This window comes from Nicotiana tabacum, chromosome 2 (assembly GCF_000715075.1).
Source record: "Nicotiana tabacum cultivar K326 chromosome 2, ASM71507v2, whole genome shotgun sequence".
Taxonomy (NCBI): domain Eukaryota; kingdom Viridiplantae; phylum Streptophyta; class Magnoliopsida; order Solanales; family Solanaceae; genus Nicotiana; species Nicotiana tabacum.
The window spans coordinates 70,704,261-70,727,784 of record NC_134081.1 but is presented as its reverse complement, the minus strand read 5'-3'; the positions used below and the strand labels follow the sequence as shown (position 1 = coordinate 70,727,784).

Here is a 23,524-nt window from a genome sequence, read left to right as displayed (position 1 = left end):
GAAGCCTCGGCCCCTGTCTCTTCATCGACCTCCCTGGCTCTAGGCAGATCGGCCTCACGGATCTCTGGTTTAGAGGCCCCCTGATTTTCGAGCTGTGACGGCTCGCGAGCCACTAGAACAAAAGGTTCTTATTCTTCTTCGGATTCGTCTCTCAGCCGATAGAGCGAATCTGAAGCTGGTTCTCGGGCACTGGTGGTTTCTTTTGACTTGCGCACTAGCCTTCTCCTTGTTTTTGTTTTCTCCGAGCTCGGGGAACTCAGAGCCTTTTTCCTCTTCTTCTCTTCGGCCTATCTCGGAGAAGGGGACTCGGCAAGAAAGTCCTCGCCACTGACTGAAGGCCTCAGCTCGACATCCTTGGATATACCTGCAAAAAGAAGTAAAGGGAGTAAGGGATTAATGATAAAAGGAGAATCCTAATACTACCTACTCGAGAAAGAAATATTACCATGGGAACGGGTATCCCAACGGCCCTTCGAGAGTTTGTGCCACGAGCGCTCGAAGTAGGGCATCTGTGATACGATACCCTCGACCCACTCCTTGAGTCGAGGGACTACATTTGGGACCCGAGTGACGTTTGCACTACCACAAAGCACCGATAAGGAAAAATAAAGTAAGTATATAATCGACATTCGAAAGTAAGTTATACTTACGTGATGTATTCCACTTCTCGGGGAATGTCCTGCACTCAGCTGAGATCAAGTACGAAGTCCTCACTCGGAAAAAATGACCTTGCCAGCCCCGATCCCGGTCCTCATCAATACCTTAGAACGGGGCTTTACTGGCCCGACGCACAAGCTTTATCAGCCCCCCCTCCCGGAAGATTCGGGGAATATATAAGCGAATAAGATGGTCGATGGTGAACGAGCACCGATCGATTTTGTTCACAAAGAACCGGAGGAGGATCACAATCCTCCAGAGGGAAGGATGAATCTGGCCTAGGCACACATTGTACCTTCTACAGAAATCTAAAATGACCGTGTCCACCGAGCCCAATGTAAAGGAATAAGTTTAAACACTTAGGTATCCCTCGATAAACGTGGTAATGGCTTCATCGGGGTCGGGGACCACTATGTCTTTATCGGCCCAGTTGCAGTCTTTTCGGACCGTAGGATGTACCTCTTCGGTAATTGTGCAGATGTATCTTGAGACCCCCTCACACCGGCCCTGTACGGAGGAAGGCTTTTCAACCTTGAAATCGACGTTGACCGAGAATCCCCCGGGGATGAACATTTTCAAAGGGGGTTCAGGTACTGGTTCATCGACGGCCGCACACGGAACGGTCTCCTCAACCTCAATAGCCCTTCCGCGAAGTAGAAGGAGCTTCTTTCTAGGGAACGATTTTGGACGTCTTTGCCATTTCTTTAGAAAATGGAGGAAAATCTGAGAAAGGTGAAGAAAGAAAGGGGGTTGAAGGATTAGACTTTTTGGCTTGAGATGAAGATGGGTAAAAATTCTTGCAAAGGACCTCGAATAACCGGAGTAAAAGTGCTAAAGAGTATTAAAATCTTAAAGGTACGAGGGTAGAAGGTTAGGATGTAAAGTTAAAATGAACAAAGAAGGGGGTATTTATAGTAGTTCAGCGGCGTTTCACATCTAAGGACGGCCGACCGGCGGCTGACATGCATTTAATACCATTATGACTTGACTGACGAGACGTTTCAGTTATTTTGTCATTTCTGTCATGGTGTATCGAAGTAAGAATCTGAAACTCGTGTCGTTTCTCGTCGTTTACTCTCCGAAAAATGACGAGACTATATGTATATGGATGAAATCGAGCTCATGGTACATCCTAACCATTGACAAAATAAGCGAGGCTCGAGACAAGGCAGCAAGGGATCGAAATCGAGCCAAAGCCCCACCGGCCCAGAATCCGGGGGCATGACGCGCTGCCATCGAGAATATCGAGGTCATGGTCCCAGAATCAGTCCTAGCCTTGAACGACTTCGAAGAACATTTTCAGACAATCCAGCATAGCAAACAGAAGGCCGAAATATCCGTGGCCGGCAGAATATTACGGAGGGGATCTCGGCACGTATCGATAAGGAACTGGCAATCAGTGAATCAGAAGATTGTTTGCCTTTTATAGAGTTGTACCTACAATAGGACTCCCCTAGTATATAAATGGGGTCTGGTAATTCATGAAAGACATTGTAACATGCACTCAAAAGCAATATATTATTATTTACTCTGTCTTTAGCTCTGGTTCTTTTTCAACAGTTTACTGGTCATGGCGAGTCCGGCTCGATAGTGGCTGTTTCACTAAGGCTGAAACTATTCAACTCGTGTGGTTCAAATTTATTTTATCTTTATTTATTCAATAGTAACTAAATTTATCGCTTTGTATTAAATTAATCCGCGTATCCTTAAAACTACTTATAAATTTAATTGTTATCCGATTACGAGGGTAAACAATATTAAAAAGTACTTTAAAATACGTAACCTTGGGCCAGAGGGCACGAGAGCTGAATTATATAATCAACTACTACTCCCTATTTGTTAAGTTCATTGTTTAATTTATGCATAATTTAGATCTCATTTGTGTTCAGAAATCAGTCAACAAGTATATTTACTCTTCTTTTTTTTTTGTTCGTATACAACTATTTCTTCGATTTAAACAGGACAAATTCCTTAAGATCTTATCAAATGTCTTAAATTATTAAGATGTTAATTATCAATATTTTGTCCGTTACCAATTTACCATCACACAAGCATTACAATCAATTTTCAGTGCATAACTACCATCACCTGCAAACAGCAAAACTCCAACCATCTCTATCGCAAATCACCACTGCCTACACTACCGCATAATTATTACCACAATAAATTCAAACATATAAGAATCTTTCTTGTAGAGTGACCAGGGGTTAATCAAGAAAGATCTTTTGTTCTTCTTATATTATAGATTATAGATTGTGATTGGATTCACATATATTTCGTAAAGAGAATAAACTTATTTTTTGAGAATTTAATAAAAGTAATTAAATTCTATTAATTACTAATGTTTACATGAAAATATAACTTTTTACTAATGAGATGTGATTCACGGAGAAAAACATATGAGGAATTATATTGTAGAGTGATCTCTAAATTTTTTTAGTATTTAATTTTTTTGATTAAGCAGTCAACGTGAATTTTCTGCGGCGACACATGCTCTTCCGCTAAATCCACGCCTATACTATCTGTCCCAAGAAAAGCCATCCCCTCCTATCCGCTAATTAGGGAACTGAGATTCCTCTTCTTTAATTACTTGATTACTTAGTCTTTTGTAACGATTCTATCGATCTTTTTGAGTTTTAGTATCATGTTCTATAACTTAAGTATTTGAGTCGTTCATATGACCTTTTAGGACTTGCACATATAGTTGATTCGGGTCCCAAGAGGTTTAAGAGTAATTTGGAACACTTAGTTCCTAACTAGAAGTTTTAAGTAAAAAGAGTTAATAAAAGTCAATATTTTGAGTAAATGAGCTTGGGTTCATCGTTTGAAGGTTCCAATAAGTTCTTATAATGATTTTGGACTTGTACATAAAATTGAGTTAGGACCCGAAGGGCTCCGTGCACTTCAATACTATTGCATGATAATTAAAAATTTAAAGTTCATAAGTTTGACTTGAATATTGACTTTTAGTTGCAGCATTTTTTGTGTGTTTTCAGCCTTTAGACAAGTCTATATAGGGTATTTGGACTTGTCCGGATGGTTTGGAGGAGACTTGGAGTTTATTGTATCATTTTGGGAGCTAAGAAGCTAGAATTGAACCGATTTTGAAGCGATTTTCATCTATGACGATGGGGGTGAGTGATTATCACTCAAACTCATGATTATGACATATCATTAATTTTTGCGTTAGAATCAAGGATTCAAAAGTGGAAAAGAGTAGTTTTAACTTAAAAGTTACGAAAGTATATTTTGGGGGTTTGAATACCGATTTCAATTCGAATTTAAAAATTAATCACATATTTAGACTCATGACATTATGGGTCAACGAAATTTGATTTTGCTTGGGGATTGACTATGTGGCCAGAATTGACTTTTGAGATTTTGTTAAAGATCTAAGCTTTATCATTTGAAAATAACTTGTCACGACTCGGAATCCGAACCTCGGGGTCGTGATGACGCCTAACATCCACTTGCTAGGCAAGCCGGCATAAGATAATTAAATAGCTAATTTTAACAGTTAAAAACACAATGATGATATACAACGAGAAATAGAAACCTAGTCTAACACAGTACTGATATAAGTCGCATGATAATATTTAGTTCCATAAATCCGGAGTCACGAGTATGTGAGCAACTAGATGTTTACAAGCAAAGTATGAAATAAATACAACTGGTTCGAAAGAAATAAACAGTAAAAGTTGGGAAAGGAAGGGGACTTCAAGGTCTGCGGACGCCAGCATATCTACGTCGAGTCTCCTTATGCAACGATCCAAGCTGAAACATCTCACGCACTGCGGGGATCAATACCAGTATCTGCACAAGAAGTGTAGAAGTGTAGTATGAGTACAACCGACCCAATGCACTCCGTAAGTTTCGAGCCTAACCTCGACGAGGTAATGACGAGGCTATGACAGGACACCTATGTAAATAAACTTGTACAAGTATATATAAAGCAGCAATAATAATAGAGAATGATAACATGCAAACTGGGAGGGGACATGCAAGAAGGGAAAAAAATATAACAACTACGACATGTATGAAATCACGAAGTAACCAAATAAATCATCAACCGGTAAATCGGTAAAACCAATTATATGAAAATGACACAACATCACCATTCGTACTTTTTACTCTCGTCCTCACCATGAAATGATGATATGAGTAAAATAAAATGGTACAGCATCACCCTTCGTGATTTTACTCTCATCCTCACATGATGATGATATATGATAATGTTAAATGATAATGAAACAATCATGTGCATAGCATCACCCTTCATGCTTTAATCCTCATAATCACTCAATCAATGATAAAACTATGCATATATGGCATGGCAACACCCTTCGTGCTTTTCACACTTACTCACCAAGCAACAATAATAACCCAAGGTATCAAACAAAGTAAGAAACCAATTTCAACTTCAATCATGGTGCTATGATAAACAAATTCAATTTTCAATATCTCAACCACTTCAGATTAATCAATAACACGAAAGTGTAACGACCCGATCGGTCGTTTTGTATAATTACGGCCCATTACCTCTTTTATTGCTTCACACTTGTGTGTTTACGATTTTATGACTTGTGGGGTTGGTTGATTTCATTCTGAATAGCTTTAGGACCCTTGATTTTTGACTTAGAAGTTTAAATTAGAAAATATTAACCAAACTTTGACTTTTGTGAAAACGACTCCGGAACTGTATTTTTATGGATCAGATCGTATCGTGATTTCAGACTTGGGCGTATGCCCGGAATTGATTTTGAAAGTCTGTAAGTTGATTTGTGTTGATTTGCCTAAATTTGGCAATTAGAAGTTGAAAAGTTTGACCGTAGGTTGACTTTTAGCTATCGAGATCGAAATTTGATTTTAGGACTTGGAATAGGTCTGTTATGGTATTTAAAACTTTTCTGCAAGATTTGGTGTCGTTTATAGTTGATTTGATAGGATTCGAATGCTTAGTTGTAATTCTAGAAGTTCTTGAAAATTTCCTTGAATTTCATGCATTTTACAGCTCAATTCCTAGTTTTAGATGTTATTTTTGTGTTTTGATCGCGCGAGCGAGTTCGTATGATATTTTTAGACTTGTGTGGATGTTTGGTTTGGAGCCTCGAGTGGTCGGATGAGTTTCGGACATGTTCCAGAATCTTTTGGACTGAAGTTGGCAAAATCTGGTGTCTGGTGCTCTGGTATCGCAATTGCGAACACCAGAGTCGCACTTGTGAAAGTGATAGAAGGTGGCAGTTGTCGCAAATGCGACCACCCCTTCGCATTTGCGAAGCCAACGGAATTTTACCTAAGTTCGCATTTGCGAACTATTTTTTACTTTTGCGATATTGTCACGACACGAAACTCCCACCTTCGGGACCGTGATGGTGCCTAACATTTCACTTGCTAGGCAAGCCAACAATAGAACATGATCAGGTGGCATACCTGGAAGATCTTACGGGAATACATCGGGGAACTCCTGAACTACAGACACTGAATCAATAGCCGGAGTCTCTGCAGTAGTATCCCGAACATAGGCTAGATAAGCCAAACAACCCTTCTCAACCATGTGTTGAGCCTTTATAAAAGAAATAACTCGATTAAATGAATTAACAGGCGAACCCTTCCACTCCAGCTTAGGCAATGCTGGAATAGCCAAGGTAACAGTCTTGGCATGACAGTCTAGAATAACATGATATGGAGACAACCAGTCCATACCCAGAATAATTTCAAAATCGATCATCTCAAGCAATAGGAGATCTGCTCTAGTTTCATAACCACAGAATGTAATAATACAGGACCGGTAGATCCGGTCCACAACAACAGAATCGCCCACAAGAGTGGACACATAAACAGGAGTACTCAAGGACTCACGAGAAACGCCCAAGAATGGAGCAAATAGAGATGACACATATGAATACGTAGATCCCGGATCAAATAATACTGAGGCACCTTTGCCACAAACAGAAATAATACATGTAATCACGGCATCTGAGGCCTCCGCATCTGGTCTAGCCGGAAAAGCATAAAACCGAGCTGGAGCGCCAACTGGCTGGCCTCCGCCTGGCTGACCTCCACCTCTAGGACGACCCCTACCCACCTGTCCTCCACCTCTGGGTTGTCGGACTACTGGTGGAGCAACTGGTCCGGTAAGCATAGGCTGCTGACCGTGTTGTACTGGTCTACCCCGAAGCCTGGGGCAAAACCTCCGCATGTGACTGGGATCCCCACACTCGTAACAACTCTTTGGTGCGATGGGCTGCTGACTAAGTGTCTGACCCTGGGGACCTGAATACCCACTGGGAGGACACTGAATAGCTAGTGGGCGGTAAGAACTCTCTGGGATAACATTGAGATAAGGTCGCACTGGAGCACCTCGAGGAGGTGGTGGTGCTGGATATGGGGGTCTGATGGACTATCCCCTCACAAACTGACCTCTGCCCTCGGACAGAGCACCTATGAACTCTCCAGAGTACTTGAACCGCTTATCTCTCATAATCCGCTCTCGGCTCCACTGACGTACACCCTCAATCCTCTGGGCTATCTCCACAACTCGCTCATAAGAAGTACCCATCTCAACCTCTCGAGCCATAGTGGCCAGAATACCAGTATGTAAACCGGCTACAAACCTTCGCACTCTCTCCACCTCAGTAGGGAGTATCATTAGTGCATGGCAAGATAATTCAGAAAACCTCGCCTCATAATCGGTCACTGACATCTGACCCTGCTGGAGCTGCTCAAACTGAAACCGCAACTCTTCCCTCTGGGAGGGTGGAATATACCTGTCCAAGAAGATACGGGTGAACCTGTCCCAAGTCATGGGAGGAGAATCTGCTGGTCTGCCAAGAGCATAAGATTGCTACCATCTACGGGCTCTACCCTCTAGCTGAAAAGTAGCAAAATCAACCCCATGGGACTCTAATATCCTCATGTTGTACAGTCTATCCTTGCAATGATCAATGAAATCCTGTGGATCCTCATGTCGCTCACCCCCGAAGACAGAAGGATGTAGCCTAGTCCATCTGTCCAATAGTTTCTGAGGATTCGCGGCTATAGCTGGCCTGGGCTCAGGTGTAGCTGCTGCTACTGGCTGGACTCCACCCATGGGTAGTGCACCCTGGGTCTGATATACAGCAGCTGCTTGTCCATGAGCCTGCGCGGTAGGGGTCTGTGCTCCCCCGCCCGCCTGAGATGTGGCTGGGTCTGCCGGAAATAAACCGGCCTGAGTCATATTATCCATGAATCGCAGCATACGACCCAAGACATCCTGAAATCCTGGTGCAGATGTGAAGTCCACCGGAGCTGGCTCTGCCACAGGCACCTCACCCTGCTCCTCAATAATGGGATTCTCTGTTGGATCCATTGGCGGCATAACCGGAATAGTCCTGGGATGTCCTCTCCCTCTACCACGGGCTGGAGTCCTCCCTCGGCCTCTAGCAACTGGGGGAGTAGCTCTTCCCTGGTCTGGAATCTCATTAGAGCGTGTTCTCACCATCTGTGAAAGAATAAGAGAAGGATATTTAGTACTACATTAATTTCACGATAGAATATGAAGAAAGGTAGTTTCCTAACACCATATAGCCTCTCGAAGATAAGTACAGACGTCTCTGTACCGATCCGCAAGACTCTATTAGGTCTGCTCATAACTTGTGAGACCTACGTGAACCTAGTGCTCTGATACCATGTTGTCACGACCCAAATTCGCCTATAGGTCGTGATGGCGCCCAACACTACAGCTAGGCAAGCCAACTAATAAGTCAAACATACATTTGTTAAACTTTTATTCCAAGAAGATAATAAAATACCAATTTCTACTAATGTGTGTGCCAAGACCCGGTGTCACAAGTGCATGAACATCTAGTAGATTATACAAAACTCCAAATACTATCTGAAATACAATAGACAGAATAGAAAATATCAGAAGAGACACTGGTAGCTGCAGAACGGCTCAGAAAGGCAGCTCACCGCTATGCCTCGGGATGACGTGGGTATGTGATGATACGTCTTCCACTAGTACCTGTCTCAGATCCTGCACAAAAAGTGCAGCAAGTGTAGTATGAGTACATAAACAACGTGTACCCAGTAAGTATCAAGCCTAATCTCAAAGTGGTAGAGACGAGATGGCCGACTTTGACACTCACTATAGGTCAATAATAATTGAAGTAAAATTAAGATATTTAAATCAGCATGATTTACAGAATTTACAAATAATTTATTTACTCAGTGAAAATAATTAAATTCCTTCGAATGTAGCAATTCTCAATATATTAATTAAATTCCTTCAACTCAAATAATTTCCAATTTATCAATTAAATCTCATTTACAAGAGTAACAATTAATTCCTTAACAAGCAAGAATAATAATTCATTAAATTCCAAGGATTTTTCCAATTTATTAATTAGCTTCTCAATCTGAAATAAACTATTAAAGTATCGTATAATTATTATTATTAAGCACGATTTCTGCCGAGGACGTACGACCTGATCCAGAGTATCGTGTACACTGCCGAGGGACGTGCGGCGCGATCCATAGATGCATCTATCCTGCAGAGGCGTTCCGCCCGCTCCACAAGAAAGGAGGACATTTTTTTATGTGCCTCCGGAAGGACAGTATGTTTATTATATGATAAATTTGGGAGGAGAACAATTTCTTTTGACAATTAATTGATTTAAAAAGAAATCAAGCCTATGAGATTTTCATCCTTTAATATCTTTATCAAACAATTCACAATATATTCATATATATATATATATATATATATATATATATCAATTAATATTAATTAATCAAAGAATACAATTTACACAAGTAATACATGCTTTGAGTCCTAAACTACCTGGACTTTAGCATTAATAGTAGCTACGCACGGACTCTCGTCACCTCGTGCGTACGTAGCCCCCACAATTAGCAATAATTATTTAATCTTAATCACCTATGAGGTAATTTTCCCCTCACAAGATTAGACAAGAGACTTACCTCGTCTTGCTCCAATTTAATCCACAATTTTGCCTTTTCCACGATTATCCAACTCCGTCTGGCTCGAATCTAGCCAAAATAATTCGATACAATCACTAAATATTATAGGAATCAATTCTATAAGAAAATACTACATTTTAAAGAAAAGATCCCGAAATTAATTAAAAATTTGCTCGCGGGGCCCACATCTCGAAATCCGGCGAAAGTTACGAAATTCGACAACCCATTCAATTACGAGTCCAACCATACCAGTTTCACTCAAATCCGACTCCGAATCGATACCGAAATCTCAAAATTTCGTTTCTATGAAATTTCTAGATTTTTCCAAATTTCAATCTCAAAACACTAATTAGATTGTGAAAACAATGATATACTTGTATATGTAGACCAAATCCGAGTTAGAATCACTTACCCCAATGTTTTTCCCTTGAAAATCTGCCAAAAGTCGTCTCTGCTCAAGCTCAAGTTCGTCAAAAATGGCAAATGGGACGAATGCCCTCTTTTTATAACACTGCCCAACAACCTTCGGAACTGGCCCTCGAACTGGACCTCGATCGGGGCTTCGATCATAGGCTCGAGCCTGGACCTCGATCATGGCCTCGATCAGGGCATCAAGGTTGGGCCTTCGATCATAGCCCTCGAGCCATACCTTCGATCATGCCCTCGAGCCTTGCCTTCGATCTCGGCTTCGATCAGGGTATCGAGGTTAGGCCTTCGATCATAGCCTCAATCATGGCATCGAGCTTGAACCTTCGATTGTGACCCTCGATCTTGGGTCTCAATCCTGGCCCTCAAGATGGACCTTCGATCAGGGCATCGAGCATGGGTCTCGATCCTAGCCCTCGAGCATTACCTTCGATCATGCCCTCGAGCCTTGCCTTCGATCGAGGCTTTGATACTGAGCCTCGTCCCTGGCTTCGACTCAGGCCTCGATCTGAGGCTCGATATCTGGGGCTCGATCTGAGGCTCGATCACAGCCCAGAATATGCAGCAGAAGAGAAAATTGCAGCAGCTTTTTAAGTCCAACTTTTGATCCGTTAACCATCCGAAACTCACCCGAGGCCCTCGAGACCTCAACCAAATATACCAACAAGTCCTAAAACATCATACGAACTTAGTCGAACCTCTAAATCACATCAAACAACACTAAAACCATGAATCATACCCCAATTCAAGCTTAATGAAACTAAGAGTTTTCAACTTCTACATTCAATGTCGGAACCTATCAAATAAACTCCGATTGACCTCAAATTTTACACACAAGTCATAAATTACATAACGGAGCTATGAAAATTTTCGGAACTGGATTCCGACTCCGGTATCAAAAAGTCAACTCCCCGGTCAAACTTTCAAACTTTAAATTCCTATTTTAGCCACTTCAAGCCTAATTTCACCACGGACTTCCAAATAAAATTTCGATCACGCTCCTAAGTCCAAAATCACCATACGGAGCTGTTGGAATCATCAAAATTCTATTCCGGGGTCATTTTCTCAAAATGTTGACCGAAGTCAAACTTAATACATTAAGGCCAACTTAAGGAACCAAATGTTCCGGTTTCACGCCAAACACTTCCAAATCCCGAACCAACCATCCCCGCAAGTCATAAATCATTACAAGCACCTACAGGAAGTTTTATTTTAGGGAACGGGGTTCTAAAAGTTAAAATGACCGGTTGGGTCATTACATTCTCCACCTCTTAAACAAACGTTCGTCCTCGAACGGGTTTAGAATTATACCTGAAGTGCTGAAGAAGTCTGGATATCTGCTCCGCATGTTTTCCTCGGTCTCCCAAGTCGCTTCCTCGACTGGTTGGCCCCTCTACTGGACTTTTACTGTAGAAATCCTCTTGGACCTCAACTGGCGAACCTGTTTATCAACAATGGCAATTGACTCCTCTTAATAACCCAAGCTATTATCTAGCTGAACTGTGCTGAAGTCTAACACATGTGATAGGTCGGCATAATACTTCCGGAGCATAGATACGTGAAAAACCGGATGAACTCCCGATAGGTTGGGAGGCAATGCAAGCTCATAAGCAACCTCCCCAACTCGTTTCAACACCTCAAATGGGTCTATAAACCTTGGGCTCAACTTGCCCTTCTTCCCGAATCTCATGATTCCCTTCATCGGCGAAACCTTCAAGAGAACTTTTTCACCTACCATAAATGATATATCACGCGCTTTCTGATCCGCGTAACTCTTTTGTCTGGACTGAGCTGTACGAAGTCGCTCCTGAATCAACTTTACCTTTTCCAAGGCATCACTTACCAAATCAGTACCATACAACTTAGCCTCACCTGGCTCAAACCATCCGATAGGTGAACGCCATCGTCGACCATATAAAGCCTCAAATGGAGCCATCTCGATGCTGGATTGGTAACTATTATTATAAGCAAACTCGGCCAAAGGCAGGAAACGATCCCACTGACCTTCAAAGTCAATCACACATGCCCTGAGCATATCCTCCAAAATCTGAATTGTCCTCTCTAACTGCCCATCGGTCTGCGGATGAAAGGTTGTGCTGAGCTCTACACGGGTCCCTAACTCACTCTGTACTGCTCTCCAGAAATGTGAAGTAAACTGAGGGCCTCTATCTGATATGATGGAAATTGGCACACCGTGCAACCGAACTATCTCCTGAATATAAATCTGGGCCAACCTCTCTGAAGTATACGTAGTCACAACAGGAATAAAATGTGCCGACTTGGTCAACCTGTCAATAATCACCCAAACTGCATCAAACTTCCTCAAGGTCCGCGGCAACCCAACTACAAAATCCATAGTAATTCGTTCCCATTTCCACTTTGGTATGGTCATCTGCTGGAGTAGGCCACTTGGCCTCTGGTGCTCATATTTAACTTGCTGGAAATTTAGACACCGAGCTACATACTCAACTATGTCCTTTTTCATTCGTCGCCACCAATAATGCTGCCTCAAGTCACGATACATCTTCGTAGCACCTGGATGAATAGAATATCGAGAACTGTGTGCCTCCTCCAGGATCTTTTTCCTCAGTTCATCCACATTAGGAACACATAGACGATCCTGGAGTCGTAGAACACCATCCGCTCTAATAGTAACTTCCTTAGCATCACCTCATAGTACCGTTTCACGAAGAACCACCAAGTGTGGCTCATCATACTGGCGAGCCTTGATCTGTTCAAATAGTGAAGACCGGGCCACAACACATGCAAGAACTCGGCTGTGCTCTGAAATATCTAGCCTCACAAGTCTGTTAGCCAAGGACTGAATATCTGAGGCTAATGGCCTTTCCTCTGCTGAAATGAAAGCCAAACTACCCATACTCTCCGCCTTTCTGCTCAAGGCATCTGCAACCACATTTGCTTTGCCTGGATGATACAAGATAGTAATATCATAATCTTTTAGTAACTCCAGCCATCTACGCTGCCTCAAATTTAGATCCCTCTGCTTGAACAAATGTTGCAAACTGCGATGATCAGTGTAAACTTCACAAGACACCCCATAAAGATAATGCCTCCAAATCTTAAGAGCATGAACAATCGCAGCTAACTCCAAATCATGTACCGGATAATTCTTTTCGTGGGGCTTCAACTGACGTAAAGCATATGCAATAACTTGCCCTTCCTGCATCAATACACAACCCAAGCCAATGCGCGAAGCATCGCAATACACTGTATACATCCCCGAACCAGAAGGCAACACTAACACTGGTGCTGTGGTCAATGATGTCTTGAGCTTCTGAAATCTCACCTCACAATCATCGGACCATCAGAATGGAGCACCCTTCTGGGTTAATTTGGTCAAAGGTGTTGCAATAGATGAAAAACCTTCCACGAACCGACGATAATAACCTGCCAAACTCAAAAAACTCCTGATCTCCGTCGCCGAAGTGGGACGATGCCAATTCTGAACTGCCTCAATCTTTTTGGGATTAACTTTAATACCTTCGCCCAATACGATATGTCCCAAAAATGCTACAGACTCTAGCAAAAACTCACATTTAGAGAACTTAGCATATAGCTTTTGTTCCTGCAATGTCTGAAGCACTACTCTCATATGCTGCTCATGCTCCTCCTTACTACGTGAGTAGATCAAAATGTCATCAATGAAGACAATGACAAATGAGTCAATATACGGCCTGAATACCCTGTTCATCAGATCCATAAATGTTGCCGGGCATTAGTTAAACCAAAAGACATTACCAGAAACTCATAATGACCATATCTAGTACGGAAAGCAGTCTTCGGAACATCCGAATCCCGAATCTTCAACTGATGGTACCCCGACCTCAAGTCGATCTTAGAGAATACCCTAGCACCCTGCAACTGGTCAAATAGATCATCAATACGCGGCAACGGGTACTTGTTCTTAATAGTGACTTTGTTCAATTGGCGATAATCAATACACATCCGCATTGTTCCATCCTTCTTTTTCACAAATAATACTGGTGCACCCCAAGGCGATACACTCGGTCTGACAAACCCTTTGGCTAGTAACTCTTCAAGCTGTTCTTTCAATTCTTTTAATTCTTTCGGAGCCATACGATACGGTGGGATAGATATAGGCTGGGTATCTGAAGCCAAGTCAATACAGAAATCAATATCACGATCAGGTGGCATACCTGGAAGATCTTACGGGAATACATCGGGGAACTCCCGAACTACAGACACTGAATCAATAGCCGGAGTCTCTGCAGTAGTATCCCGAACATAGGCTAGATAAGCCAAACAACCCTTCTCAACCATGTGTTGAGCCTTTATAAAAGAAATAACTCGATTAAATGAATTAACAGGCGAACCCTTCCACTCCAGCTTAGGCAATGCTGGAATAGCCAAGGTAACAGTCTTAGCATGACAATCTAGAATAACATGATATGGAGACAACCAGTCCATACCCAGAATAATTTCAAAATCGATCATCTCAAGCAATAGGAGATCTGCTCTAGTTTCATAACCACAGAATGTAATAATACAGGACCGGTAGATCCGGTCCACAACAACAGAATCGCTCACAAGAGTGGACACATAAACAGGAGTACTCAAGGACTCACGAGAAATGCCCAAGAATGGAGCAAATAGAGATGACACATATGAATACGTAGATCCCGGATCAAATAATACTGAGGCACCTTTGCCAAAAACAGAAATAATACCTGTAATCACGGCATCTGAGGCCTCCGCATCTGGTCTAGCCGAAAAAGCATAAAACCGAGCTGGAGCGCCAACTGGCTGGCCTCCGCCTGGCTGACTCCACCTCTAGGACGACCCCTACCCACCTGTCCTCCACCTCTGGGTTGTCGGACTACTGGTGGAGCAACTGGTCCGGTAAGCATAGGCTGCTGACCGTGTTGTATTGGTCTACCTCGAAGCCTGGGGCAAAACCTCCGCAGGTGACTGGGATCCCCACACTCGTAATAACTCTTTGGTGCGATGGGCTGCTGACTAAGTGTTTGACCCTGGGGACCTGAATACCCACTGGGAGGACCCTGAATAGCTAGTGGGCGGTAAGAACTCTCTGGGATAGCATTGAGATAAGGTCGCACTGGAGCACATCGAGGAGGTGGTGGTGCTGGATATGGGGGTCTGCTGGACTATCCCCTCACGAAATGACCACTGCCCCCGGACGGAGCACCTCTGAACTCTCCATAGTACTTGAACCGCTTATCTCTCATAATATTCTCTCGGCTCCGCTGACGTACACCCTCAATCCTCTGGGCTATCTCCACAACTCGCTCATAAGAAGTACCCATCTCAACCTCTCGAGCCATAGTGGCCAGAATACCAGTATGTAAACCGGCTACAAACCTTCGCACTCTCTCCGCCTCAGTAGGGAGTATCATTAGTGCATGGCAAGATAATTCAGAAAACCTCGCCTCATAATCGGTCACTGACATCTGACCCTGCTGGAGCTGCTCAAACTGAAACCGCAACTCTTCCCTCTGGGAGGGTGGAATATACCTGTCCAAGAAGATACGGGTGAACCTGTCCCAAGTCATGGGAGGAGAATCTGCTGGTCTGCCAAGAGCATAAGATTGCTACCATCTACGGGCTCTACCCTCTAGCTGAAAAGTAGCAAAATCAACCCCATGGGACTCTAATATCCTCATGTTGTACAGTCTATCCTTGCAACGATCAATGAAATCCTGTGGATCCTCATGTCGCTCACCCCCGAAGACAGAAGGATGTAGCCTAGTCCATCTGTCCAATAGTTTCTGAGGATTCGCGGCTATAGCTGGCCTGGGCTCAGGTGTAGCTGCTGCTACTGGCTGGACTCCACCCATGGGTAGTGCACCCTGGGTCTGATATACAGCAGCTGCTTGTCCATGAGCCTGCGCGGTAGGGGTCTGTGCTCCCCCGCCCGCCTGAGATGTGGCTGGGTCTGCCGGAAATAAACCGGCCTGAGTCATATTATCCATGAATCGCAGCATACGACCCAAGACATCCTGAAATCCTGGTGCAGATGTGAAGTCCACCGGAGCTGGCTCTGCCACAGGCACCTCACCCTGCTCCTCAATAATGGGATTCTCTGCTGGATCCATTGGCGGCATAACCGGAATAGTCCTGGGACGTCCTCGCCCTCTACCACGGGCTGGAGCCCTCCCTCGGCCTCTAGCAACTGGGGGAGTAGCTCTTCCCTGGTCTGGAATCTCATTAGAGCGTGTTCTCACCATCTGTGAGAGAATAAGAGAAGGATATTTAGTACTACATCAATTGCACGATGGAATATGAAGAAAGGTAGTTTCCTAACACCATATAGCCTCTCGAAGATAAGTACAGACGTCTCCGTACCGATCCGCAAGACTCTATTAGGTCTGCTCATCACTTGTGAGACCTACGTGAACCTAGTGCTCTGATACCATGTTGTCACGACCCAAATTCGCCTATAGGTCGTGATGGCGCCCAACACTACAACTAGGCAAGCCAACTAATAAGTCAAACATACATTTGTTAAACTTTTATTCCAAGAAGATAATAAAATACCAATTTCTACTAATGTGTGTGCCAAGACCCGGTGTCACAAGTGCATGAGCATCTAGTAGATTATACAAAACTCCAAATACTATCTGAAATACAATAGACAGAATAGAAAATATCAGAAGAGACACTGGTAGCTGCAGAACGGCTCAGAAAGACAGCTCACCACTATGCCTCGGGATGACGTGGGTATGTGATGATAGGTCCTCCACTAGTACCTGTCTCAGATCCTGCACAAAAAGTGCAGCAAGTGTAGTATGAGTACGTAAACAACGTGTACCCAGTAAGTATCAAGCCTAATCTCAAAGTGGTAGAGACGAGATGGCCGACTTTGACACTCACTATAGGTCAATAATAATTGAAGTAAAATTAAGATATTTAAATCAGCATGATTTACAGAATTTACAAATAATTTATTTACTCAGCGGAAATAATCAAATTCCTTCGAATGTAACAATTCTCAATATATTAATTAAATTCCTTCAACTCAAATAATTTCCAATTTATCAATTAAATCTCATTTACAAGAGTAACAATTAATTCCTTAACAAGCAAGAATAATAATTCATTAAATTTCAAGGATTTTTCCAATTTATTAATTAGCTTCTCAATCTGAAATAAATTATTAAAGTATCGTATAATTATTATTATTAAGCACGATTTCTGCCGAGGACGTACGACCCGATCCAGAGTGTCGTGTAAACTGCTGAGGGACGTGCGGCGCGATCCATAGATGCATCTATCCTGCCGAGGCATTCGGCCCGCTCCACAAGAAAGGAGGACATTTTTTTATGTGCCTCCGGAAGGACAGTATGTTTATTATATGATAAATTTGGGAGGAGAACAATTTCTTTTGACAATTAATTGATTTAAAAAGAAATCAAGCCTATGAGATTTTCATCCTTTAATATCTTTATCAAACAATTCACAATATATATATATATATATATATATATATATATATATATATATATATATATATCATATATACATATATATATATCAATTAATATTAATTAATCAAAGAATACAATTTACACAAGTAATACATGCTTTGAGTCCTAAACTACCCGGACTTTAGCATTAATAGTAGCTACGCACGGACTCTCGTCACCTCGTGCGTACGTAGCCCCCACAATTAGCAACAATTATTTAATCTTAATCACCTATGAGGTAATTTTCCCCTCACAAGATTAGACAAGAGACTTACCTCGTCTTGCTCCAATTTAATCCACAATTTTGCCTTTTCCACGATTATCCAACTCCGTCTGGCTCGAATCTAGCCAAAATAATTCGATACAATCACTAAATATTATAGGAATCAATTCTATAAGAAAATACTACATTTTAAAGAAAAGATCCCGAAATTAATTAAAAATTCGCTCGCGGGGCCCACATCTCGAAATCCGGCGAAAGTTATGAAATCCGACAACCCATTCAATTACGAGTCCAACCATACCAGTTTCACTCAAATCCGACTCCGAATCGATACCGAAATCTCAAAATTTTGTTTCTATGAGATTTCTAGATTTTTCCAAATTTCAATCTCAAAACACTAATTAGATTGTGAAAACAATGATATACTTGTATATGTAGACCAAATCCGAGTTAGAATCAATTAACCCAATGTTTTTCCCTTGAAAATCTGCCAAAAGTCGTCTCTGCTCAAGCTCAAGTTCGTCAAAAATGGCAAATGGGACGAATGCCCTCTTTTTATAACACTGCACAGCAACCTTCGGAACTGGCCCTCGAACTGGACCTCGATCGGGGCTTCGATCATAGGCTCGAGCCTGGACCTCAATCATGGCCTCGATCAGGGCATCGAGGTTGGGCCTTCGATCATAGCCCTCGAGCCATACCTTCGATCATGCCCTCGAGCCTTGCCTTCGATCTCGGCTTCGATCAGGGTATCGAGGTTAGGCCTTCGATCATAGCCTCAATCATGGCATCGAGCTTGAACCTTCGATTGTGACCCTCGATCTTGGGTCTCAATCCTGACCCTCGAGATGGACCTTCGATTCACAAAAAATATCATTCACTTTACAATTGTCCTCGACGAGTTTTCATACTTTGAAAACGGTCGATAAAAGCATTATTACTTACCGTTTTAAATATCTTACGCTCTATATAGCAAACTAAATAATCATTGAGAAAATCATCATTCATCCTATTATGTAGATCATTTTTTATGTACTTCATTGATGAGAATGCTCTTTCCACACTTGCGGTAGCAACAAGTATAAGCAAAGTCAACTTCACAAGCAAATAAATAAGTGGCCAAGTAAGATCCAATTTTGTCACTATCATCACTCTAGCAAAATCCTTAATCACCTTCAGGTTAAGAAATCTACTATCATACTTTTGAGCATAGACGATGAAACTATCAAGTTGGAAATCGAGTTCTCGAAGTTTGTTATCACCAAATTCACTTAGATAATACTCTGCCAACTTCATTATACTGTCCTTATCAAAATTAGCAAATGAATCAACCGGATTCAAACTGGCCATACCAAGTAGTAAGTCAGTAGTCACAACATCAAAACGATCATTAAGCTCTTGAAATTCTAAATCAATAATCGTATAAAACACTTCCACACGAAAGTGATGTAAATATGAAACTTCGGACCTCTTACGCTTCGACTTTCCTAGAGTGTAGTCTTCATCCATTTTGGGAATTAGAATATCATGTTTACTACAAAATGAGAACATCTCATCCAACAAGGAGTTCCATTCAGTTTCTCTCATCATTTGCAATCATTTCTTTGCAAGGTCAAGCATTCTCATAGCATTTAACAATATCTTGATCTTTCTTTTGTAAAGCTTTGTTCAATTCACTTGTAAATAACAACACCTTGAACATCAAGTGCAACATAAAAATAAATCTAAATTCTTGAATCTGGCTCAAAAGATTTCCCGCTGCAAATCTATCAAGATAATATGGACAGTCGCGCTTCATATCTTTAAGCACATTAACAATTGAAGGAAATAAAATCATCAAATTATCCAAAGTTTTAAAATGAGACCCCCAACGAATATCACCCGGTGGTTGGAGGCCACATTCTTGATTCAAACTTTGCCCCGTATAGGCTTCTCCAGATTTAAGCAACTCTTCCAACTTATCTGCTTGATGTTGTCGAAGTGACTCCATGCGCTTAAATGAAGATCCAATATGTCACGACCCAAAATCAAAACTGTCGTGATGACGCCTATCTCAATACTATGCAAGCCGACAATCTCAATAAACCACCATATCTTTGAAGTTTGAAAACATAACATTGAATTTCATATAAAATCTCACAATTTCTGACATAAAAATACATTCCCAAAACTCGGTGTCACTGAGTACATGAGCATCTAATATGAATACAAAGTCTGACTAATAAAACACTGTCTGAAATATATAAAACAGTACAATAACTGAAGAAACGAGAGACAAGGTCAGCGGACATCGAGCAACTACCTTGATAGTCTCCAACAGATAAATCCTCAAATCTGGGAAACGCCGTATCCGGAAGTACTTGGATTTGCACACGAGGTGCAGAGTGTAGTATGAGTACAACCAACTCAATAAGTAACAAAACTAACCTCGGAGTTGAAAGTAGTGACGAGCTCCGCAGGTACAGTCCAGTATAAATAATAACAATACATAAATATAGGCATGCTTTCAAGTTCAACATTTGCTTTCAGTACAAATAAAACAGATCAGTTCTGAACAATACGAGGAATATGACATCTCTGTATCTACATGCCAATGTACATACTGTATGTGATGCACCTTAATGAAAATTCCGTGTACTCACAATCTAAAATACTCAATCACTCAGTACTGTATATGGCCAATCCAGCCCAGGGAAGATCCATCCCAAAATATATATGTATATCCATCAACTGACAGTCAGTCACTCAATACTGTATAAGGACAATCCAGCCCAGGGGAAGATCCATCCCCAAATATCAATGATTCTAACAAGATCCATATCTAGGAGAAATCCATCCCTCAATGTAAATACTTCGGGCAAGATCTATGCACATGGAAGATCCATCCCTTAATATTTATATCTATGGCAAGATCCATGCCCAGGGAAGATCCATCCCAGATATATATATATATATATATATATATATATATATATATATATATATATCAACTACGCTCATTGTAGGGGTGCAAACTCCGGAGGGGCTCCTTCAGCCCAAGCACTATAATAGCCAGATCCAGGCATAAACAAATAAACATAACTATCACTCAGAATCTTCAGTCTCTCGGGCTCTCAATAACATGAAGAATCAACCTGACATGATGATATGAAGTATCAATGAATAACAACAGAGACTGAGATATGATATGCAAATGATAGATGTGACTAAGTACAAAATTATAAATTTAAACAAATAGTTCAACAACAATACGACCCATGTGGGTCCCAAAACATATCGGCGCATAGCCAAATCATGATCTTTAACATGAGGCTCAGCTCAATTTCTCTAACACATAGAGGATGTGTGGATAATGACATTTATTTAATTATGCAACTCTACGGAATCAATTAGGTCACAATTCCTATTATACACGCTCACACGCCCGTCACCTAGCGTGTGCGTCATCTCCAAATGATTCATACAACATGTAATTCAGGGATTCATACCCTCAGAACCAAGTTTAGAAGTGTTACTTACCTCAAACAGCGTAATTTCTTACTCCGCTATGCCCTTGCCTCGCGAATTGGTCTCCGAAAGTTTTGTATCTAGCCATAATTAATTCGATTTAGTCAATACAACTTATAGGAAATTAATTCCATATAAAAATATAAATTTTCCAACAAAATCCGAAATTGCACTCAAAAATTGCGTCTTGGAACCCGACAAAAGTTACAAAATATGAACGCCCATCTAACCACGAGTCCAACCATATAAATTTCATCAAATTCCGACATCAACTCGGCCCTCAAATCTTCAATTAAAGTCTATGAAGATTTCTACCATTTTTAACCCAATCTTTACCCATTTGAACTCAACAATCTTTTCACAACCTTATTGGTATGTGTATGTATAATTGATGCTCTTACACCCAAGAATCGTACTTTTAATCTCCCATCTTTTACCCCAAAAATCGAAATTGAAGAATTGGGGGAAGAGATTCTTACCTCTATGAAGCCTTAGCAAGATCCTTGTGAAATCTTCAAGTCTTGAACAAGAATTGATGAACAATTGACTAAGTCTTCACTTTCTCTCTCTAAGATGCTCTCACCACTCTCTAAAATATCATATGAAACCCTTCAAAATGATCCCTAATAGTGTTTTATAAGAATGGGGTCGGGTTTATAAAATCAGAAAAATGAAGCTCTGAAGCACACTCTGCGGTCGCATATGCGATTGCAGAATTAATATATGGTCCGCATATCGGCCGCAAAAATTGGTGCCCAAAACTAGGGGTCGCTTGCCTGGGTCTGCGGTAGTTATGCGGCCCGCATACCCGTTATGTGATCGCAAATTATATCGCAGACTTGTTATGTGATCGCATAATGCACCGCATAACTTCCCTCCAGAAATCCCAAGTTGATTCTGCGATAGGTTTTGCGGTCCGCGAAATAATTATGCGGTCGCATAATTGACCGTACAATGGTCCTCAAACTTGGCTCATTTTTGCTACACTCTGCGGCCATTATGCGGTCCGCAGAGTGATACTGCGACCGCATAGTGGGCCACAGAAATGTCTTCTTCTGCCAAAAATTTTCCTGTACTCCCCAGTGCATTGTTCAACCCAAAAAGTCCGAACCGCGATGGGCTTTTATATAACCTTTGTACTAATTAATCTACCTCGGCACCATAAAGCCTTAATTTCCTTAGCAAAAATTCTCCGGGGTCGTTACACATAAGTCAACATACGATCAACCTTTTCAACTTAAATTCTAAACCTTGGAACTAAGTGTTCCAAATCATTCCAAAACCTCACCGGACCCGAACTAATTACCCCCGGCAAGTCACATAACAATCGTAAATTACAAATTGAATAGTAAATGGGGGAACATGGTTGTAATAGTCAAAACAACTGGTCAGGTCATTACATAATAGTATTCAAAACATTAGTAATAACATAAAAGAAATTATCCACATCCGAATACTTTTTAGAAAGAGCTACAAATGCTAGTTGCAATTGATGAGCAAAACAGTGAATACAATATGCAGAGGGAGTATCTTGCAAAATTAAAGACTTGAGACCACTTATTTTTCCTTGCATATTACTAGCTCCATTATAGCCCTGCCCACGTATCTTGGATCTACTTAATGAATGATCCAAAAGCAAAGAATAAATTGCTTTTTGTAATGACGAGGAATAAGTATCATCCACGTGGACAATACCCAAGAATCGCTCTATCACCATTCCACTTTTGTTGACATATCGCAAAATTAAGGCCATTTGCTCCTTATGTGAGACATCCTTTGATTCATCAACCAATATTGCAAAATAATCACCATCCAAATCTTCAATGACAGCTTTAGTTGTTTCTTTAGCAAAAGCCTCCACAATCTCTTTTTGAATTGTTGGACAAATCATCATATCATTTTGTGGTGCATGGCGTAATATTACTCTTCCCACATCCGGATGCCGATCTCCGTGTCATTCCAAAAGTTCAAGACAGCCACCTTTATATTCAGATTCTTCTCTTTCATCGTGTCCACGAAATGGAAATCCCGAAATTAAAAGAAACCTCGCCACATCAATTGAGGCAGTTAAGCGCATCCGGTAATCACCTTTTACTTTTTCACTTTGCTTATCAAAAGAAAATTGAATCGATTGACGTTGATTTTTCAAATCTAGCATCCTATAGAAGCATTTGTGATGGATACTATTTACTTCACCAACATGTTCTTTGAATCTTTCCACAACCTTCTTCCAACCCCTAAAACCATCTTTTGTAAATGCATCCCCTACATTTCCACGACTTTC

General features: G+C 41.4%; 3 protein-coding genes across 3 annotated transcripts; all 3 read right to left on the bottom strand.

Moving 5' to 3' along the window:
• Positions 1–287: 287 nt before the first annotated feature.
• On the bottom strand, positions 288–19,323 carry LOC107762598 (uncharacterized). Its single transcript, XM_075226627.1, has 2 exons — positions 18,696–19,323; positions 288–364 (listed from the first exon to the last, which is right to left on the bottom strand). Exons 1-2 carry the CDS (start codon positions 19,321–19,323, stop codon positions 288–290), a joined length of 705 nt encoding a protein of 234 aa, XP_075082728.1.
• Positions 19,324–19,345: 22 nt separating this feature from the next.
• LOC142166893 (uncharacterized) lies at positions 19,346–19,723 on the bottom strand. The gene has a single exon (XM_075226624.1). It carries the CDS (start codon positions 19,721–19,723, stop codon positions 19,346–19,348), a length of 378 nt encoding a protein of 125 aa, XP_075082725.1.
• Positions 19,724–22,636: 2,913 nt separating this feature from the next.
• Positions 22,637–23,131, bottom strand: LOC107772060 (uncharacterized). The gene has a single exon (XM_016591548.1). It carries the CDS (start codon positions 23,129–23,131, stop codon positions 22,637–22,639), a length of 495 nt encoding a protein of 164 aa, XP_016447034.1.
• Between the last annotated feature and the right edge of the window lie 393 nt (positions 23,132–23,524).